This window comes from Asterias rubens, chromosome 9, assembly GCF_902459465.1.
Source record: "Asterias rubens chromosome 9, eAstRub1.3, whole genome shotgun sequence".
NCBI lineage: Eukaryota > Metazoa > Echinodermata > Asteroidea > Forcipulatida > Asteriidae > Asterias > Asterias rubens.
In genome coordinates this window covers 2114126-2133331 of record NC_047070.1, presented here as the reverse complement: position 1 = coordinate 2133331, position 19206 = coordinate 2114126, and the positions used below count along the sequence as shown (strand labels likewise).

The following is a 19206-nucleotide window of genomic DNA, read 5'->3' as shown; positions in this document are numbered from 1 at the left end:
TAGGGAACAAAACATTAACTTTAGAAAACTATTACTTAATGGAACTTTCTAGACCACCTTTTTAGCAAAACCTATAGGGCTTAAAACAATGGACCTAAAGTGAAAGTCTTGGAACAACTTTGAATAGAAATATCTCTTTTACTATTAGATTAAAATGACTAAAATGATGCTAAACTGAGCTATGTACTGTGAACTTTTAATTAAAGTATAACAGAAATCCACATACCTGAAAATAAGGATGAAACAGCCAGTTATGGAGTGATCATAATTTTATTGTGTCTCCTCACTCACAGTCATCCAGAATATGACTGGCTGTGGGCCACACACAAAACCACATCACTCCCCTACCTGCTGTTCCTCACTGGGGGGTCCAGCATTAGGCTGTTGATAAACTGGTGGGTTAGTGTGAAGGCTCTTAAATTTTTAGGGGGGTGAAAATAAACTACTTATATTTTTATCTTACAAGGGGGCGGTCCCTACATATACTTCTATATCAAAAACTATGTAACTTCAGAGGGAGCTGTTTCTCACAGTGGTTTATACCATCAACCTCTCCCCATTACTCGTTACCAAGTTATAAGGTTTTACGCGAACAATTATTTTGAATAATTACCAATAGCCTTAACCTTCCCATGTCCTGTGTTTGGCAACATTAGTATTTTCTTTGGGGCCCACTCGGGTGAATGTTCACAAATCTGTTTCAATTATGAAAGGCACTCGACACTTGGTAGTTTCTCAAATTAGTTGTTAGCAACAACTTTCCTGGTAACGAGAAATGGAGAGCTATATATAAAACATTGTAAGATATTGCTCTCTCTGAAATAACGTAGCTTTCGAAAAAGAAAAAAAAGGTTATTTCTCCCTCAAATATTTGAATTGAATTCGAGACCTCGGCTGACTTATGCGACAGGGTGTTTTTTCTTCCATTATTCTCTCGATATACCAGGCTAGAAAGACTGGTCTTTGACAGTTAACTAAGGTGTCCATCAGTGCCTTTAAGCTATTTCCATTGTGTTTCAATTCCCAACACATTTCAGACGGGCTCCGTATAATTATGATGTAAGCAAACAAACAAGTTACCAATAAATTTGCAAATAAAAATTGGTATAAGTAATCCCAAACCAAAACATATTCAATTCCAAAACAATCAAATGCAGCAACTTTCTCTGAACCCTCGCTCAGATCATAATCCCTCAATCCCACCCCGTCGCGATACCTGCACAGCGAAGAAATTATGTGCTTGCCGTGCAAAGCGGGGAATGGTGATCGGGCGCAGATTTCTGCGGTAAGCAGAGCCATGAAATTGGGCATAAATGGGTATAGGCTCGGTGTACTTTATTGCATATACAGAACAGTGCGACTTTGGTGATTGTTGTTTGCAGAATAATCTGCAACTTATAGTAGCCAGCGGCCGTAGTTTTTACAGACAGACAGAAATAAAACTAAAAGCGACATCTCCTTCTAAGTACGGGTCTGCAGTATTTTATTCAAACTAAACACATCATCAAAGAAATAAACCGTTGTTAACGGTATCCATATAAGCCATGTTGAGGTATGGCGGACACACTTTAATATAAAAACTATTAGATTTGGGTAAATCGGATCATATCCACCCATTCGCTCGTCCCCAGCGCCTTGCTTGTACCAAAGGCGCTGGGATGGGCAAACGTATCATGCACTGTCGTCAACGTTTTACTAATGCGCAGTCCCAACATGCATCACACTCAACACTGCGCCATATTTCTATGCACTGCATACAATCCATGTCGTACTTCCTGAACAAGAATCTGTTCAAGTGATTAGCCCATCCCAGAGGTCCTGGATAGACAGGCCGCCAGACAGAGTTGGGGACAGAATCTCCTGCCACAACGGCACTACGCCTTTAATTATAGACAAACGGCTTGCATAAATTACATATTGTCAGGGCATCAATCGAGTTAAAATGTACAGCTACAACAACTTGAATGGGGCCTTTTAGAAACCCGGGCTTCGGCTCCAGATTCGGCTCCAGATTCGGCTCAGGGTAGCTTGGCCCCGTGGTTGTCTGGACAATATTGCGAGTTGCGTACGCGAAGCTCAGGGCTTCAGACGAGAAAACGGAGCCTGCCCCCAAATCCAAAGCCGAAGCTGAATCCAAAGCCGAAGCCGTGTATTAAGTCGAAAAGGGCATTGGAATATGCTAATAGATCTATCCCACCCTTGTCGTCGACCATTACTCAGTGTTATTCTTTTCCTCTAAAGAGGCCCCCCACATTATTTTCATTTCTTTGCATGCATAACCATGAACCATTTGGGGACTGCGATACTTCCAGTTTTGCCACCGAGAGATGGTTGGAAGAGAGTCTGCACCCATACCCACAAATCTTCCAGACATTCCTCTCGTTCATTCTCGGGAATCTTGGAAAGTTGCTTCATTATCGTCTTGAAAAACACTGTCGAACGAAACACAATACACAAAGTGTGTCAGATAACGTTGAAATTAGACTTGATTTCAAGTCTGAGACTGCGGTTATTCATCTGCATCAGCCACGCAGAATTCACCCGCAGATTTGCTATCACACGATCTGCATTAACTCGCAATCACATAAACTTGATTTCAAGTCGGAGACTGTGGTTAATTCACGGCATCAGCCACAGAATTCCACCGCAGATATGCTAACACACGCTCGATCCAACTCGCAAACTGTGAGGCCAATGACGGATCCACAAGAGGGCGCTGTTTCAGCAAATAATGTATCGGTTAATATCAGGACGACTATTAAGCCACGATCACACACTTGGAACCGAGTCTACGTTGAAATAGGCTTGCACCAAAAAAGGTAAAGCAACTATGAATGTAGAATGAAGGTTTTAAAGTCAAGAAGTTACGACTTACATTTCATTTGCTTCTCATATAGGTCTATGACGTGTTCCTGAACTTCACAATGGGCATTTGCATAACCACACGACCGGAGTACTTCCTCAGTGGCTGGAATCGACTTACTCCACAATTGAATCGCAGATTTACAGCCCTAAAAGACAAATCGTATAAACTTGATATTCGTTGAAGTAATCTTACATTGAGGCAAAGGAAGAACAGGAATAAAATTGGGTTAATCACTCAAGAGAAATGAGTTTCATACTCTTTAAAAAAATGATACACTAAGATAGACAGGTAATGATGTGATTGTGCCTCAATTGATCAATCAATCAATCAATCAGTCAATCAGTCAATCAATCAATCAATCAATTAATCAATCAGAAAACATGTATATGTCACCACAATCAATGATCTTGGCACATGTCACAGATTGGCCCTCTTTGAAAACAAAACTATAAGTAAGAATAACAAGCAATAGCAGACATTCTGAAAGGTTTGAAAATTGCTTATTCTATTCAAAACTTACATCTGCGATGCTGTGAGGAAAAGTATATTTTTCATGATATATTTTGATTGACTGTGTGCCAAATTCCATCATCAAAAGGCACAATTTTGTTCCCCAATTAATGTTCCGAAAGCCCAAACCAAGTTGCCCGTAAAGATCGGGGCAAATCGGGAATTTATTGTGGAAATATGTCGCACTTTAGTTTTCCGAAATACTGATAAGAGTTGCCTATATATATTGTTAGGCAAACACATTTAATAAACAAAACCAAAAATCTGTACATTTGTATATTGACCCCATTTTATATGGACTTCCAAGAACCGATCTGCCTTGAAGGGTAAAAAGTTGTCATCGTTGTTGGTCATGATGATTAGAGCTTCCCCTCCCGGTTTCAGACAGTCACAAATGCTCCCAAGTGCCTTGATGACGTCAGGAACCCAATGGAGAACATGGAAACAAAGAACTTTGTCAAATTTCCCGCGCAGATCAGGATTGTCACCGACAGTCTGTGCGTCTTCCAGCAGGTATGTGATGTTGGAGGAGGAATTGTTTTTTAAAGCAAACTCCAACATTTCTTTGGATGGATCAATTCCTGTATGAAACAAGCGTATTGTATAAGTATCGTCACCTTTGGTACCTGGTCAAAACGATCTGCTTTTAATATAACATCATGTAAATGTAGTTGTAGGCCTATTTTATACAATAAAATTAAACCGTGACAATTTTTACTTCCAAAGGATCGTCTCGTTTGTTTAGATATCGCTGCAACTCCAGAGCGAAGTCCACACAGGAAGAATAATCCCCATTGGAACACACCGTAGCTGAAAAACATTATATTGCGGTAAAGCTTCTTTGTCCACATTTTTTTTGGTAAACTTGTGGACAAGTCGTTAAATGTCTGTCGCGGTGATAGCGTTCCGGCTCTACGGACCGTTCCGGCTTTCCACTAAGCTCCGCCCACCGCGCACGTGAGCAAGACACGTGTACGAGCACTCCCAATGACATAGACTTTATTTAAGATAGCAATTTTGAACAACTGCGCATGTGTGCGCAAATGACTGTGGGAAAAATTTGGCACCACAGTTTGAATTAAATTGGAAAGACAAGTTAAAAAACGGGTTTGTTTACCTCCAGTAACAAGCAACTCCTCCAAAGATTTGCCATGTTGCGAAACCAAGTTGCCTCTCTCCAAGCTGAGGAAAAGTCTAGACAGTTTGGGAACCCTCTGGACAGTGTCTGGCAACTGGTAGTACTCACGATGGACCCGCAAATCATGGCCCATGAAGTCTGCAAGTGTTTCAAGCTGATGTTCATTCAAAAGACCAGAATTTGTGAAACAGTCACTACATGTTTACGAAGCTTTGTAGACCGCATGCTACCAGCATTCTCAAAGCCCGCCTCATTTGCATATGCTCGTAGACAGTCGCTTCCTCGTATATGACCTGAGCCTGAGAATATACAGTATTGTCTTGTGCCACTCCAGCTGCATTTCTATTTGCGACCAGAGCCTTCAACCACGCCATCACATCAGTACCAAGAAGCACAGGAACAGTTCTGCCCCTCTTACCAACTATTTCAATGACTTTGAACATTTTACAGAGGTGCCGTTCAAGATCAGTCATCACGCAATCACCATTCACAATGGCTGCACTACTGCGCTTGTGAAAATCTTCCAGTTTCATTTTGGATACTTCACCCTGTCGTCTGCGGTTGAAGATAATGAGATGGCACCGTGTGACTTCATTCAATTTCTTCCAAGCTGGTGTAATTTCATGGCCCTTAACAGAGTGTAGGAGCTGCACTTCCCTGTTGCCAGTTTCATGAAGGAACTATGAGATTTTCACTACATCTGCATTTGTGGGGAGATCGGCACGTTTGTTGCGCTTTCCTTGGTACAGTGTTCTGTGGGCAGGGGTTGACACAAGTTCTGGCCACTTAATTTCACATAACTGCCTAAACTGTTCGGCCTGTTCCGCTTTTTGCCTAAGATTAAACTCTAAAGCACTTGCTTGCAGTATGAGTGCACATCTCTTAATGGAATGTCCAATCTTGAGTGCTAGAGATGGAACATGATACATCTGTTTTCCTTCACTGAAGCCGGCGACATCATGAACAGCCTTGACGATATCATTCAGATGGCGGGGATGCACGAATACTTCCAGTGAGGCATTTGGTTGGTGGGTGTTTTGTCTCAGTTGTATAACAAGACGACCAAGTTCTCGTAGTTTGTTCCGAATGTAGCCATATTGTGTAACATCGTGGCCAAGTCTGAGGTATTCACGTTTGGCAACTTCCAGAATCAAAGAATCATTCTTGACAATCAGACCAACATTGTCTCTCCTCATAGAACTAAGAACCTTGTTCAACTGGAAAGATACACCAGCAGGGGGTGGTTTTAACAAATCACTCTTGTTAGCTACTCGCCCCTTAACACGACCTACGAAACGTAATACAGTCCCTCGTTCTTCCGTTGAGTCGCAAAGCACACACACTGGTCCGATGGCATTATTGTCGTAGTTTTTTATATCAATAATACACATCTGGCATGGCTAAATAAAGCATGGAGGTACACCCATTCGTGGGTGAAACTGTCTTCCGCCACAGAAGCTCGACCGTCCACCACAAACAATGTCAATGTTTACAAACTTATTGTTTACAAAAAAACTTTGTAGAACACGTTACATGACGACCGTATAACTGGAGGTGCAAAATGATTTTTTTTAAAGTGGTGAAAATGGGAACAAATCTGGTGACGAGCTGTCGAAATTATACGTGTTGAACCAGATTGTAATTAATTGACGATCAAAATAATCTCGTAACCCTCCGGTCTGGCGGCCGTTGGGAGGAGGGTTACGTTATCGCAACTAGTAGTACGTGCAGACATGGTTTCCCTGGAGATGACCCCCGACCCTGACAAGTTGCGTCATGCTCTATTTTTAACCGTGGGTGATACCTGACCTAAGATTTTTAAGAAGAGACGTCAAGGAATCTTTGGTCAGGGAACCTGACTACAATAAGGTCTAGTCTGCACGATTCTGCCGCGCGTGTCAAATATACACGCACGCATGACCGAGTTTGTCCGACCACAATCATTGCTGTGATTGGTCAAATGGGTGAATGCGCATAGTTTGAATTAGACCTTTTCGCAAATACCGGGGCGCGCGCGTAAAGCTTGGAACTAGGTGCATTGTGGTCTAGCTGGTATCCAAATTTGATCCATATATATCCCACAATGCACCTCATTTAACAGTCTGCGCTTGCACATTGTTATTTGCGATGAGGTCTATGACAGGCCGGATCGGTCCATTCCTAAATCTTAATCTCCCCTAAGACTGCTGGCCCTCCCACGACTAATGGGAGTAAAAGTCGGGCAACCAGCAATTCGCGCGAGAGCAGTGATCTCGCGAGAGCACCGCCACAACTCGACTATCTCACCGCGGCAGCCATTAACGACTTGTCCACAAGTCTACATTTTTGGTGATAAAAAAGTGAAACGTTTCTTGCATTAACAATGCATTATACTATCAAGAAAGCTGTTGTACTTCTTACCACGTTAGTTTTTATTGTCATTAATTTCAGAGTCATTGCCAAACGTGTACAGACCCTTTCGCAACTGACCTGTGACTTTGCCGACTTTGAGCGCCGTTAATTTGGTATCTTCACCGGTACCACATCCCACGTCTAGCACGGTATCCTCGGGTGAAAGTGTCAGCTTCTTCTTGTTGTGTGTTATGACTGTATGTTGGACGACCCTGGCGTCGCCACAGTAATCACTAGAGGCAGAAAAATTCATCTTGGCCCGCAATAAAACACAAAAAGTCGCACATGAAGTTAAAACCGAGTCCTTTTCCCGCACAGTGTCTCAATAAAAAAAAACACAGAGAAACACAAACAACCTTAAGAATCGTTTGAACGTAATTCCAACTCGCCTTTCTGATTGAAATACCTACCGCTATTAAAATGCTATCCCGGAGACTCCGGTTCAGCATCAGTCATTATGATCATACTCTATGATAATATGATAAACAGCAACCTCGCGTCGCATAGTTAGTTCAATGCATGAAGGTATGGGCGGCCAAAAGGGCCAAAAGCTAAATAAAATAAAAACTAACTATATTTTTTAAAACTAACATAAAAAACGAAAAATAAAGAACAAGTACAGTTAATTAAAGATAAACAATATTACCAATTATACCAATAATAAACAAACGAAATTTATGTGTTGATCGTAAATACAGAGCACCAAAAGTTTAAAATGAATAAAATAAAAATAAAATAAAAAACAGCATTATATTGTTAATTTAGATTAAAGGGAAAAGATGAGCAATTAGTCAAAACTTGAAATAAAATGAAAAACTATTAATCCACTAGAAAAAAATATTACACTAAATATAAAAAAAGGTTATAATAAAAACATGTTTGTCCCTTTAAAAATAAATACACGAAATGTTTTTAAATTAACAAGAAAAAAAACCTATCCAAAAAAATAATCAATAAGAAAAAAAAATCACTAAATAAAAAAAAAAGTTAATTATAAAAATTGTTTGCCCTGAAAAATAATTACACGAAATGTTTTTAAATAAAAAATACAAAAATTATCCTTAAAAAAAACTACTCTTTATATATTTTTTTAATTCTTACCTAAAAACCACCAACGTTAAAAAAACGAAACAAACATTGAGGGCGTCAAACTAAAGACAAATTGTGTAAAGGACAAATTTTTTGTAAAGGACAAATTTTGTAAAGGACAAATTTCAGAATCAACGAACAAAAATTTTTACGAACTGACCATTAATGAACATAGAGGGCGCACATTATGGCAAGTCGCGAATTTCTTTTCCCAATGACTTTGTCCAAGATTTTCCCATTGGCTGCAAGACAGCATCATTCATCGTACTCGCCGGGCCAGTGTTCCCCTATTATTAAAGCTTTTATCATGTTATTAGAATAGCTCTATGGGTTGAAACATGTGATTTCATGGAGCCATAATTAAAATAAAATAAACACTTTTATTTTACATGGGTAGGTGTACATATTCATGTACAGTCCATGTATGGTGGTGCAATAAAAACCAAAGACCGTACGATCATTGATAAAAACCTGTGCTTTCATGGCTGATCATGTGTGTGAGAAAAGCTCTTGTAAATTCGGGAATTCCCCAGGAATGTTTTTTTTTTAAAGTACACACAGCCCAGCCTGCACTGGAGCCCCCAATTTCATGGCTCTGTTTACTGTGCGTATCGACACTTGTGGAAGCAGGGAATGGACCCCATAGATATAGAATAGAATAACTAGATAGGCCGCGCGTACATACGCGGGTTCTGGCATGGGGGCCACCATTGCCTATCTCCCGTGTACATTTTCTGTGCGTTGCCGTCAGCACGTGATTTTTTGCCGTCAGCACGTGACATTTAGCGCGTCAAGGCCTATCTCCCGTGTTAATTTTTGCGCGCCGCCTTTCGAACGTGAAATTTTTACCGCGTCCATAGTGAACAAAAACTTTTTCTACACAGGCAATGGCGCGTATGTACGCGCGGCCGATCTAGTTATTTTAATTCTATATCAATGATGGACCCTTCCCATGAAATATGCTAATTACATTCACGCATGCGTACAGACCCTGTTGGTTGGCAAACGCCATAGAGTTGTGCACTATAAGCAGATGCGCAATCGCGTCTCCGTCACGCACCCATTAGCCGTGTACAAAACAGCGCGATGTTCCCCTCATTTTGCCAATCAAAACGTTAGTGCACACGCGCTACGTGCAATTTACATATTTCATGGGAAGGGTCTGTTCTGCGCTTATGTCATTCAAGCATGTTAACAAGATAGTGGGGAATTTCGGCACGTGCACATTCGTACTCTACGCGTTAGCAGCTGCTCACCGTAAGCAAAGAATCATTGCTTTGGAAATACGAAATTATTTGCTTTTGTCAAGCATTTTCACAGGTTAGCGGGGCTTTTGGTTTGTGCCCATGTGCACTTCACGTTGAGCATTAAGGGTCTATGAAGGTGCAATTAAGTAAAACTCGTGCAGAAAGGATTGAAAGATTGTGTCACTGATGTCTTGTGTTTTGTAGTCTTGTAATCATGAGCGACAGAAGTGGTTATAACCATGAGTTAACCAAGGGGAATTTGATCGCGACACTTTCATAGTACGTAGCTTTAGTCGCACTATAAACCAAGTGGGTTGAAAAGCAGAAGGCGCGACTCGACTAAGCAATCAAAATCCGCAATTTCCCATGAGTTGTTCAAAAAGATATGGTTACGACTACGTTCCTATGGTGTTGTGATAATACTTACGAAGGACTTGTACAAGTCGTCACTCATGCTTTTAATATTATGCTTAAGTAAGCCCATTGTATGTCACACAACCAGGACCCAATTTCATGGCTCTGCTTTCTGTAAGCACAGCATCGGCGCTTGCGGAAGCAGGGAATTCTGTGCTTACGGCAAGCCTATATTTCACAGGTTAGCGGCGAATTGTTGCTTCTACGCATGCGTACTCCACGTTACTAGGCATTCTATGCTTACAAGGCTAGCGCAGAAATTCGGAGCTTGCAAGTAAGCGGGGAATCGAGATCGTAAGTGCAGAATTCGGCGGTAAGCAGAGCCATGAAATTGGGCCCAGATCTACAGTTGCTCATGTGTTTCAACTTAACAAAAAGTCTCCAACCTTATAACAATGGTTGTTCCAAGCTACGCAGCTACTCAGATACGCATAGGTTTCAAGATACGCTTACTTCCCTTCGAGTTACGCTATAATATAAAAACGGTGTACATAGCCCGAGTCAAGCTACGCTTACATTCCATATGCAGCTATGTTTACTTTCCAAGACAGCTACGCTTATGTTCCAAGATATGCTTACGTTCCAAAAGATATGGTTACGTTCCAAGCACGCAGCTACGCTTTACATTCCAAGACACATTTAGGTTCCAAGTTACGCTACAATATCAACAGGTACGCTTTCAATCCGAGTCGATAGGCTCACGATTCAAGGTTTGCAGCATCACTTACGTTTCAAAAAACGATCTAAAAAAGGTCTATGGACACTTTCGAATCCCTCAAGATTCCCTTCCCCCAAGATTAAAAAATCTTTTACTGTGAATACTAACAGGGCCCACCTTCATTTGTTAGCAAAATACTGCTAACAAAATTTCTTCACAATCAACAAATTTAGTCGGGCACCAGTCATAAGTCCACCATTTCTCTTCATTTGGTTTTCAGAGCAAATTGTACCACTGACTTTATTTTATTTTCATGTTATCCCTGATCGTAAGCCACCAGTCGCAGTCTTTCAGCTGCTTATGGCAATGCTCAATATGGTCTTATACACGTACACCAATAGTTTTTAACTTTTTAGTTTTAAGTCGTCTTGCAAATGCATGGCCAGCATCTGAGACCATAGAGCGAATAATAGCTTTAATATTAGGGGAACACTGGCCCGGCGAGATGTATGATGAAAAATTCGCTTTTTGCAGCGAATGGGAAAATCTTGGCCTATAAAAAAAAACCACTAAAATAAAAGAGAAAAATTCGCGACTCGCCATCATCCGCGCCCTCTATGTTCATTTATGGTCAGTTCGTCAAAACTTTTGTTCTTCGATTCTGAAATTTGTCCTTTACAAAATTTGTCCTTTACAAAATTTGTCCTTACACAATTTGTCTTTAGTTTGACGCCCTCAATGTTTGTTTCGGTTTTTTTAACGTAGCTTGTGCAATTTTAGTTTACCTTGGTGGATTTTAGGTAAGAATTAAAAAAATATATGAGGTGTAATTTTTTTTAAGGATAATTTTTTAATTTTTTATTTTAAAACATTTCGTATAATTATTTTTCAGGGCAAACAATTTTTATAATTAACTTTATTTTTTATTTAGTGAATTTTTTTTTGTTAAGGATGATTTTTTTGGATAGTTTTTTTTCTTGTTAATTTAAAAACATTTCGTGTAATTATTTTTAAGGGACAAACATTTCTTTTATTATTAGTGATTTTTTTTAATTTAGTGTCTTTTTTTTTCTAATGCATTTTTTTTTGATAGTTTTCTTTTACTGTTAATTTAAAAACATTTCGTGTATTTATTTTTAAAGGGAAAACATGTTTTTATTATAACTTTTTTTTAAATTTAGTGTAATATTTTTTTCTAGTGGATTAATATTTTTTTCATATTATTTCAAGTTTTGACTAATTGTTCATCTTTTCCCTTTATAATCTAAATTAACAATATGCTGTTTTTTATTTTACTATTATTTTGTTCATTTTAAACTTTTGGTGCTCTGTATTTACGATTTACACATAAATTTCGTTTGTTTATTATTGGTATTATTGTTTATCTTTAATTAATTGTAATTGTTCTTTAATTTTCGTTTTTTATGTTAGTTTTAAAAAATATAGTTAGTTTTTATTTTATTTAGCTTTTGGCCCTTTTGGCCGCCCATATGAAGGGAGGCCATTGGAAAACCATCAAAGGCCATGTTTGTAATCGCTGCGCACGTACGTATGGATGCCGCGTCAGACGCTTTAGGCACCGCCCAACCACATCGTGATTGACTCCTGCCTGCCTGCCTGCCTGCCTGCCTGCCCTACCCACTGACCGGAAGCTAGATTAGACTTGTGTCGGTCCTTCCCCATCTCGTCACAGAAGCATAAGGAGTCAACCTATGTCCAAGCATGGAGGAATAAATTCCAAGCAACCAATAATGGGTGCGTTCGTTTAGCTTCCCCGGGGGTCGATCCCCTGTGTGTGCGGGTTTTTTTTCCAGGACGAACGTGTGCTGATAATTACCCACTTTCGTCCTGGGAAAAAAAACGTCACACACCGGGGTCGACCCAGGGAAGCTAAACGAACGCACCCATTATGGAGGTCTAGCTCCACGTTCCGCGTGAACGTGAACATCATGGTGTCGTTAAAATCTCACATTTTTAGCATACATGATGTTACCATTTTTCACGTCAGGTACATACGCGCGCACACGTCATACGTGTTGAGTTGAGGACTTAGACAAAGTTAATAGCGCCCTCAAGCGACCTTGTTTACTACTTGTGTATAAGAGACCATGTTTGATGTATTGTTACATGTACTTGTTGTTTCTCTCTACTAATAAAAGTTACTCTTACTCTGATAAAAGTCACTCTCTGACTCAGTTTGCTCGTCCTCGCAACATGGTGCAGTCGGTGAAGTAAATGAGACCTACGAAAGGTTCCTGTTTAATAAAAGGGAACAAAAAGAGGGAGAATCATTTGAATCCTTCATTGCAGCAGTTCGCAGCCTAATGAAAACTTGCAATTATCACATGGACTCGCAGGATTCTATCCTAAGAGATCGCATTGTGCTTGGATTCCGTGAACAGGAAACACAAAAGTTATTACTACGCAAGCCCAAACTAACTCTGGATCTGTGTATAAATATTTGCAAGGCAGCTGAGAATGCCAACACACAAGGCAAAATATTGAGGCCCGAGTCGAGGGATGTTCCCCTCGATAAAGAAAGTCCGTGGATCGTAACAAAGAACTACTACTAAGCAGGCACCACGGAAAGCTGCTGCTAAAGATCAGCCAACCTCTGACAAAGACCTACTCCTACTGAGCCTCAAAAGCGTGAGTGTAATTGGAAGGCCAGAGGATTTAAAGAATGGAGTCGCACCCGGTTTTAATGTATGAAGATTTTAATAAATCAGCATTCAATTCTGCAATAAACCAAACAAAATCCAAGTACATGAATGAGTGCACATACCATAACTCAGAATACTGCTAAACAGTCTTAACACGTGTAAACAGAAAGATTATTACAGTCCAAACATCTGAAACAAGTGAAAGTAATTAATGAAACATAATGATTTTTTAAACGGAAACATTAACTTATTACTGTGACCGGATACAACTAGCAGATCAGTAACAGTTCAGCAACAATAGTTAAGTCCAGTTAAACAGCATACAGTTCAGTTAATCAAACGGTAATCCCCTAAACAAAAGGAAAACATTTTAAATACAGGAACCTGCCATGTATACTAAATTTACCCTGAACAAATCACCTTTAAAATCAATAAGAACATGCCCAACTGATTTACAGTAAACAAATCCTGGCCTCGATGATACTTGCTCTAGAATATTCATAAATTCTTACATAAGCAGAACTTGTAACTTGGAACCTTATAAAACGGATTTATAAACATCCGAACTTTAACCTTTGAACTTTGACGTGCATCAAATGCATGTACATGTAACATATTACAACTTCTCAAGAGCAGAAAAACCGTTAGAAATATCTTTAATACTACGAAACTACTGAAAGTCTTAGCCAACAATACAATTCTATAACACTCACCCTAAACGCCGATCAGTAAATCTAAGCAGTATCAGTACAAATTCAAGCAGTTTAGATAACCTTTTACATCAGTAAAGCTATCGAGAAATACAGTTTCTGATGCGTTTATCGGAAAACGGTCGCCAAGTATCGCGCCCTCAAGCGACAGTTCGTAATAAACAAAACTCGACGAAACAGTAATTACTGTGGTTTAACTCACGTGATGAAAAAGACTGACTGTCAAGCCTGGGGTTAAACATGTACCAATTGCAAAGGCAAAAATCACTTCTAGGCCAAGTGCAAGAAAACAAAGGTACACACTGAGAATGACAATGCAGATTGTTATTCTGACTCTCAAGACGAATATGATGCATACCTCGCAAATGTAAACAGTGAAAGGCGAAAAATCCTAACAGCCAAATTAGGAGTAAATGGCTGCCATATTCGCTTTCAAATGGATACAGGTGCATACGTCAACACTATCTGTCGGAGATTTGTTCATAAGGAACAAGTTCAGCCTACTAAAAGGAGACTAGTAATGTGGAACGGCACAAAGGTCAAGCCTCTAGGGGTAGCGATCATCCCAATAACTAATGTTCGGACTGGAGAACAACACACTGCTGATTTTATTGTTGTGCCCAATGATCTGAACTGCTTGCTAGGTTTGAAAACAGTGACTGACATGCGCCTGATAACTGTGAACAAAGATCGATTCATTGAGGGCATAACCAGCCAAAAAATCAGCCTCTGGGTGATCTTGGATTGGCTAAACTACAAGTCGATCCGACAATGAAACCTCGAACATTGCCTTGTCGCAAATTACCACTTGCACTCAGAGGAGACGTTCACACAGAACTGAACAATCTTGTAGAACGCGGTGTACTCATCCCTGTCACCAATTCTACCTCCATGCTGTCACCGAACCTACCCAGTGGGTAAGTCAAATAGCTGTTGTCCGAAAATCGAACGGAAAACTACGCATTTGCATTGACCCGCAACCACTCAATGAAGCACTCATGAGAGAACATTATAAGTTGCCTGCTGTTGATGACGTTCTGCCAATGCTACATGGTGCTAAAGTTTTCAGTAAACTTGATGTAAAGGAAGCTTTTTGGCATGTTAGGCTGGATGAGGAATCTAGTAAACTTACAACAATGATCACTCCATTTGGACGTTTTCGCTGGGTCAAATTGCCTTTCGGACTGAAGGTAAGCAGCGAAATCTTTCAGCGCAAACTCATGAATGCACTGAGTGGACTTGATGGCGCATTCACGATTGCCGATGACATCATCATTGCTGGATGTGGAGGCCAAAGTGGAGGCCATACTACATACTACATATGCCGCACCCAACAGACATCCAAGGGGTGAAACGTTTATGTGGAATGGTGCAGTATATGGCTAAATTCCTACCCAACCTTGCTGCCGATCTCGAGCCGATCAGAGCCCTTACAAGAAAGGCCACCGAGTGGAATTGGTCTACTGTTTGTGACAATGCACTGGAAACTGTGAAACAAAAGCTGTCTGCCACTCCAGTACTTGCATACTTCGACACAAATAAAGACATTGTACTCCAAGTAGACAGCAGCAAGGATGGGATTGGAGCTGTTCTGCTACAGGATGGGAACCTGTAGAGTACGCATCTCGTACGCTCACTACTACTGAACGAAACTGGGCACAAATAGTGAAAGAACTATTGGCTGTAGTTTTTAGGCTTGAGCGTTTTGATCAGTATACCTATGGCACCAAGGTAACAGTCCAGAATGATCATAAGCCACTTGCATCTATCATGAGAAAGCCACTCAGTCAGGCTCCTAAACGACTGCAAGCCCTCATGATGAGAGTCCATCGTTATGATATGGATTTTCATTTTCTCAAGGGGTCGGAGCTCATCATTGCTGACACCCTAAGCCGTGCCTATATTGACTCACCTGACCTCCGACCTCGCATTATGAAAATCAACTTCTTTCCTAACATGTCCGATGTCAGACTGCAAGAGGTCAGGGAAGCTACATCCAGGGACGTATCATTAAAAACTCTGCGATCACTCATTCTTGATGGATGGCGCGATGCAAAGTGCCAAGTACCAAATGAAGCACGCCCTTACTACGATACCAGGGATGTACTCAGTTATGAGGATGGAGTTATCCTTAAAGGTGAATCTATCGTCATTCCACGATGTCTGAGGAGTGACATTATGAAGAGATTGCACTCCGCTCACATGGGGTACAACAGTATGATACGCCGAGCACGATCCCTCGTTCTTTGGCCCAACATTGCCAAAGACATCAAGCAACTCGTGGATACATGTGAACCCTGTCAAGAGCTGCGACCTCGTAACCCGAGGGAGACACTTAAGCCACAAGATGATGGAAATGGCCCATGGGACAAAATCGCAAGTGATATCTTCGAAGCAAAAGGCCGACAATACTTAGCAACAGTTGACTACTACTCTAATTTCATTGAAGTTGATCACTTGCAAACAACCACTACTACCAAGTTTATATCTGTGTACAAAAAGCAGTTTGCTCGATTTGGTATTCCTACTGTGCTCACAACGGACTCTGGATCGCAATTCACATCAGGAGAATTCCAGAATTTCTTAAAGAACTGGGGAATTATTCATGTTCGATCCTCCCTGGGACATCACAGTGCTAATGGGAAAGCTGAGGCAGCAGAGAAAGTAGCCAAACACCTGATCATGAAAGTATGCAAAGATGGGACTGATCCAAACATCGCATTGTTGGAACAGCGCAATACCCCCCGTAAAGATACTGGCAAGAGCCCAGCTGAGATGATTTTTGGCTATAAACCCCGTACCATGCTTCCACGTTTTCAGAAGGATTACCGTGAACCGGAAGTTGTGAGACGAAAAGCAAAACGCAGAAACGCTGTGAAGCAAGCCAATACCACGATCGGAGAGCTCATGATCTACCGCAACTACATCCCGGCCAAACAGTTTACTTTGAGCTTAAGGAACATGACCGCTGGATCCTTGGCAAAGTTGTTGAAGTTTGGGTGATCGCACCTATATGATTGAAGGACAAAACAATGGCATGTATCGTCGAAACCGAGTGCAAATTCGGCCTACTGAGGTGGAAATGCCAAAACACACACCACCACCATGGATGCCACACACCAGCTCTGGGTCTAGACCAATACCTCGCTAAAACTCGCGATTTGACCCCCATGACAAAGTCAGCAATACGTGAGCATAATAAGCCCAAAGTGGCGACGTCACCCAGAAACAACCCTATTTTTTGACGTTTACGTTCACGTATTTGCTCGCGGAAAGTGCAGCTAAACCTCCCTTATAATGTTGGAGTAAATTCAACTTGAAGTTGTGGTGAACTGTAATTGAACTGATACTTCTTGTGCTGTTGTTGAACCATAGACCTTTTCGCAATAATACTGGGGCGCACGCGTAAAGCTTGGAATTAGGTGCATTGTGGTCTAGCTGGTATCCAAATTTGATCCATATCTATCCCACAATGCACCTCATTCAACAGTCTGCGCTTGCGCATTTGTATTTGCGAAAAGGTCTATTTCATTAGTTAAACTTATATAGCGCCCTCTGTATGCCAAGGTCATACTTTGCAATGATTTTGTGCACACATATAAAAATGCAGATTTTAACTTAGAAAGGTTACTTTCGGTCGTCTGCATGCAGTGTGCACTAAGTTAAGTATACTCTTACATAGTAAAAACAAACACTAATTAGACACATGAAACATGATTATGACTTACTTCAAAATCATGTCTAATGACTAAATAATTTTGTTTTGACTAATATAATGCAGGCCTACCTGCATGTAATGTTGTTATGTACTTATGTTGGATTTGACTGCGTTTCTCCATGTGAAATGAATGTAGGTGAAAGGTGATTATCATGGACAGGCATTGACCCAAAGGCTAAGGTCACTCTCTGGCGTTACTCACGAGCCTCGAAGTGTGACGTCAGATGTTCGGGCTATATTGGGTGATTGATCTCCTATAGGCGCCACATGAAATCTTCAGATTTTAGTTCATTAAACCTTGTCACCTATCCGGACAAAAGTTTGCATTTTCTTAAGGGCTCACTCCTTTTTTAAAGACACTGGACACTATTGGTAACTGTCAAGGAACAGTCTTCTCACTTAGTGTATCTCAACATATGCATAAAATAACAAACCTGTTGCTAGGTGCTTGATTTCAAGACCTCAATCTCTAAATCTGAGATCTCAAAATCAAAATTCGTTGAAAATTACTTCTTTCTCGAAAACTACGTTACTTCAGAGGGAGCCGTTTCTCACAATGTTTTGTCATATCAACAGCTCCCATTACATTTGTGTGGATCATTTATATTCTACTTTTAAATTATTCTACGCAGAAATGTGGCGGTATAGTAAGCAGAGCACAGAACACAGGTAAAGGCTATGCAGTACCGGTGTAATTGCGTCCACAGAACAACTCGACTTCACGGTGACTGTTGTTTTCATGAATGCGGCCGTAGTTTTAACTGACATAGACAGACAGGAATAAAACTAAAACACATCCTTCTTGGTCTGCAGATAGGCCCTACTTTAATTGAACGAAACACGACCATGTCATGATTACATAAATAAAAGTGTACGAATCGGTGTCCATAAACCATTATGAGGTACGGCGGCGGTCGACACTAGGCCTAGGTTTGGGTAAATCTGACTATTTCACCAAAATCAAGCAGTGCAGTTCCACGAGTGACCACCGTTTTTAAAAAAGACTTAAAGGAACACGTTGCCTTGGATCGGACGAGTTGGTCTTTGAAAAGCGTTTGAAACCGTTTGTTATGAAATGCATTATGGTTAGAAAGATCTTTTAAAAGTAGATTATAATGATCCACACAAGTATCACTCGAAATTGCACGGCCTCCTTTTACGTCGCGAACTAACACGGTTTGCCATTTTATGGAGTAAAAATTTTGACTCCAAAAAATGGCCGACCGTGTTTCTTCGCGACGTATGAGGCATATTTGTGTTTATTCTACTTTTAAATTATCTATCTAACATTTTGCATTTCATAACAAACGACTTCAAACGCTTTTCAAAGACCAACTCGACAGATCCAAGGCAACGTGTTCCTTTTAAAGGAACACGTTGCTTGCTTAAATTACATACCGTCAGCGCATCAATCGAGTTGAAATGTACAGCTACAATAACTTGAATGAGCCCTTTTCCAAACCACGGTTTCGGCTCCAGATTCGGCTCAGGCTAGGTTGGCCCCGCTGCCCGCGGTTGTTTGGACAAATTGCGAGTTCTTTGCGTACGCGGCGCTCAGCTGTGACTTCAGACGAGACAACGGAGCCTGAAGTTTGCTCGTCCCCAGCGCCTTGCTTCAACCAAAGGCGCTGGATGGGATGGGCAAACGTATCATCCACTGTCATTGGTTTAATAATGCGCAGTCCCATCATGCATCACACTCACACTGCACCATATTTCTATGCACTGTACGCATGACGTACTTCCTGAACAAGAATCTGTGCAGCGATTAGCCCATCCCAGCGGTCCTGGATAGACTGGCC

The 19206-nt window shown here is 40.8% G+C and overlaps 2 protein-coding genes across 4 annotated transcripts; one reads left to right on the top strand and one right to left on the bottom strand.

Moving 5' to 3' along the window:
- Positions 1-1459: 1459 nt before the first annotated feature.
- Positions 1460-13874, bottom strand: LOC117294400 (juvenile hormone acid O-methyltransferase-like). Of its 3 annotated transcripts, none has more exons than XM_033776779.1 (6): positions 13397-13874; positions 12483-12568; positions 6984-7164; positions 3647-3957; positions 2876-3011; positions 1460-2432 (listed from the first exon to the last, which is right to left on the bottom strand). In XM_033776779.1, exons 1-6 carry the CDS (start codon positions 13476-13478, stop codon positions 2260-2262), a joined length of 969 nt encoding a protein of 322 aa, XP_033632670.1. In that variant the 5' UTR covers positions 13479-13874; the 3' UTR covers positions 1460-2259. The 3 variants fall into 3 exon arrangements, with proteins under 3 accessions (XP_033632670.1, XP_033632671.1, XP_033632672.1); XM_033776780.1 differs by having other exon boundaries at positions 6984-7158; XM_033776781.1 differs by lacking the exon at positions 13397-13874 and having other exon boundaries at positions 6984-7226; positions 12483-12544.
- Positions 13875-15456: 1582 nt separating this feature from the next.
- Positions 15457-16689, top strand: LOC117294658 (uncharacterized protein K02A2.6-like). The gene has a single exon (XM_033777163.1). The coding sequence runs from the start codon at positions 15457-15459 to the stop codon at positions 16687-16689; it is 1233 nt and encodes a 410-aa protein (XP_033633054.1).
- Positions 16690-19206: the final 2517 nt, after the last annotated feature.

Bases quoted from the DNA above. Each gene is read 5' to 3' on its own strand.
- LOC117294400 (XM_033776779.1), bottom strand. From the start codon at position 13,478: ATGAATATTCTAGAGCAAGTATCATCGAGGCCAGGATTTGTTTACTGT. The intron at 3,958-6,983 runs GTCAGTTGCGAA...TGTTTCATACAG, and splicing joins CAAAGTCGGCAAAGTCACAG to GAATTGATCCATCCAAAGAA. The intron at 3,012-3,646 runs GTACAGATTTTT...TTTGTCTTTTAG, and splicing joins AATGGGGTCAATATACAAAT to GGCTGTAAATCTGCGATTCA.
- LOC117294658 (XM_033777163.1), top strand. From the start codon at position 15,457: ATGAGAAAGCCACTCAGTCAGGCTCCTAAACGACTGCAAGCCCTCATG.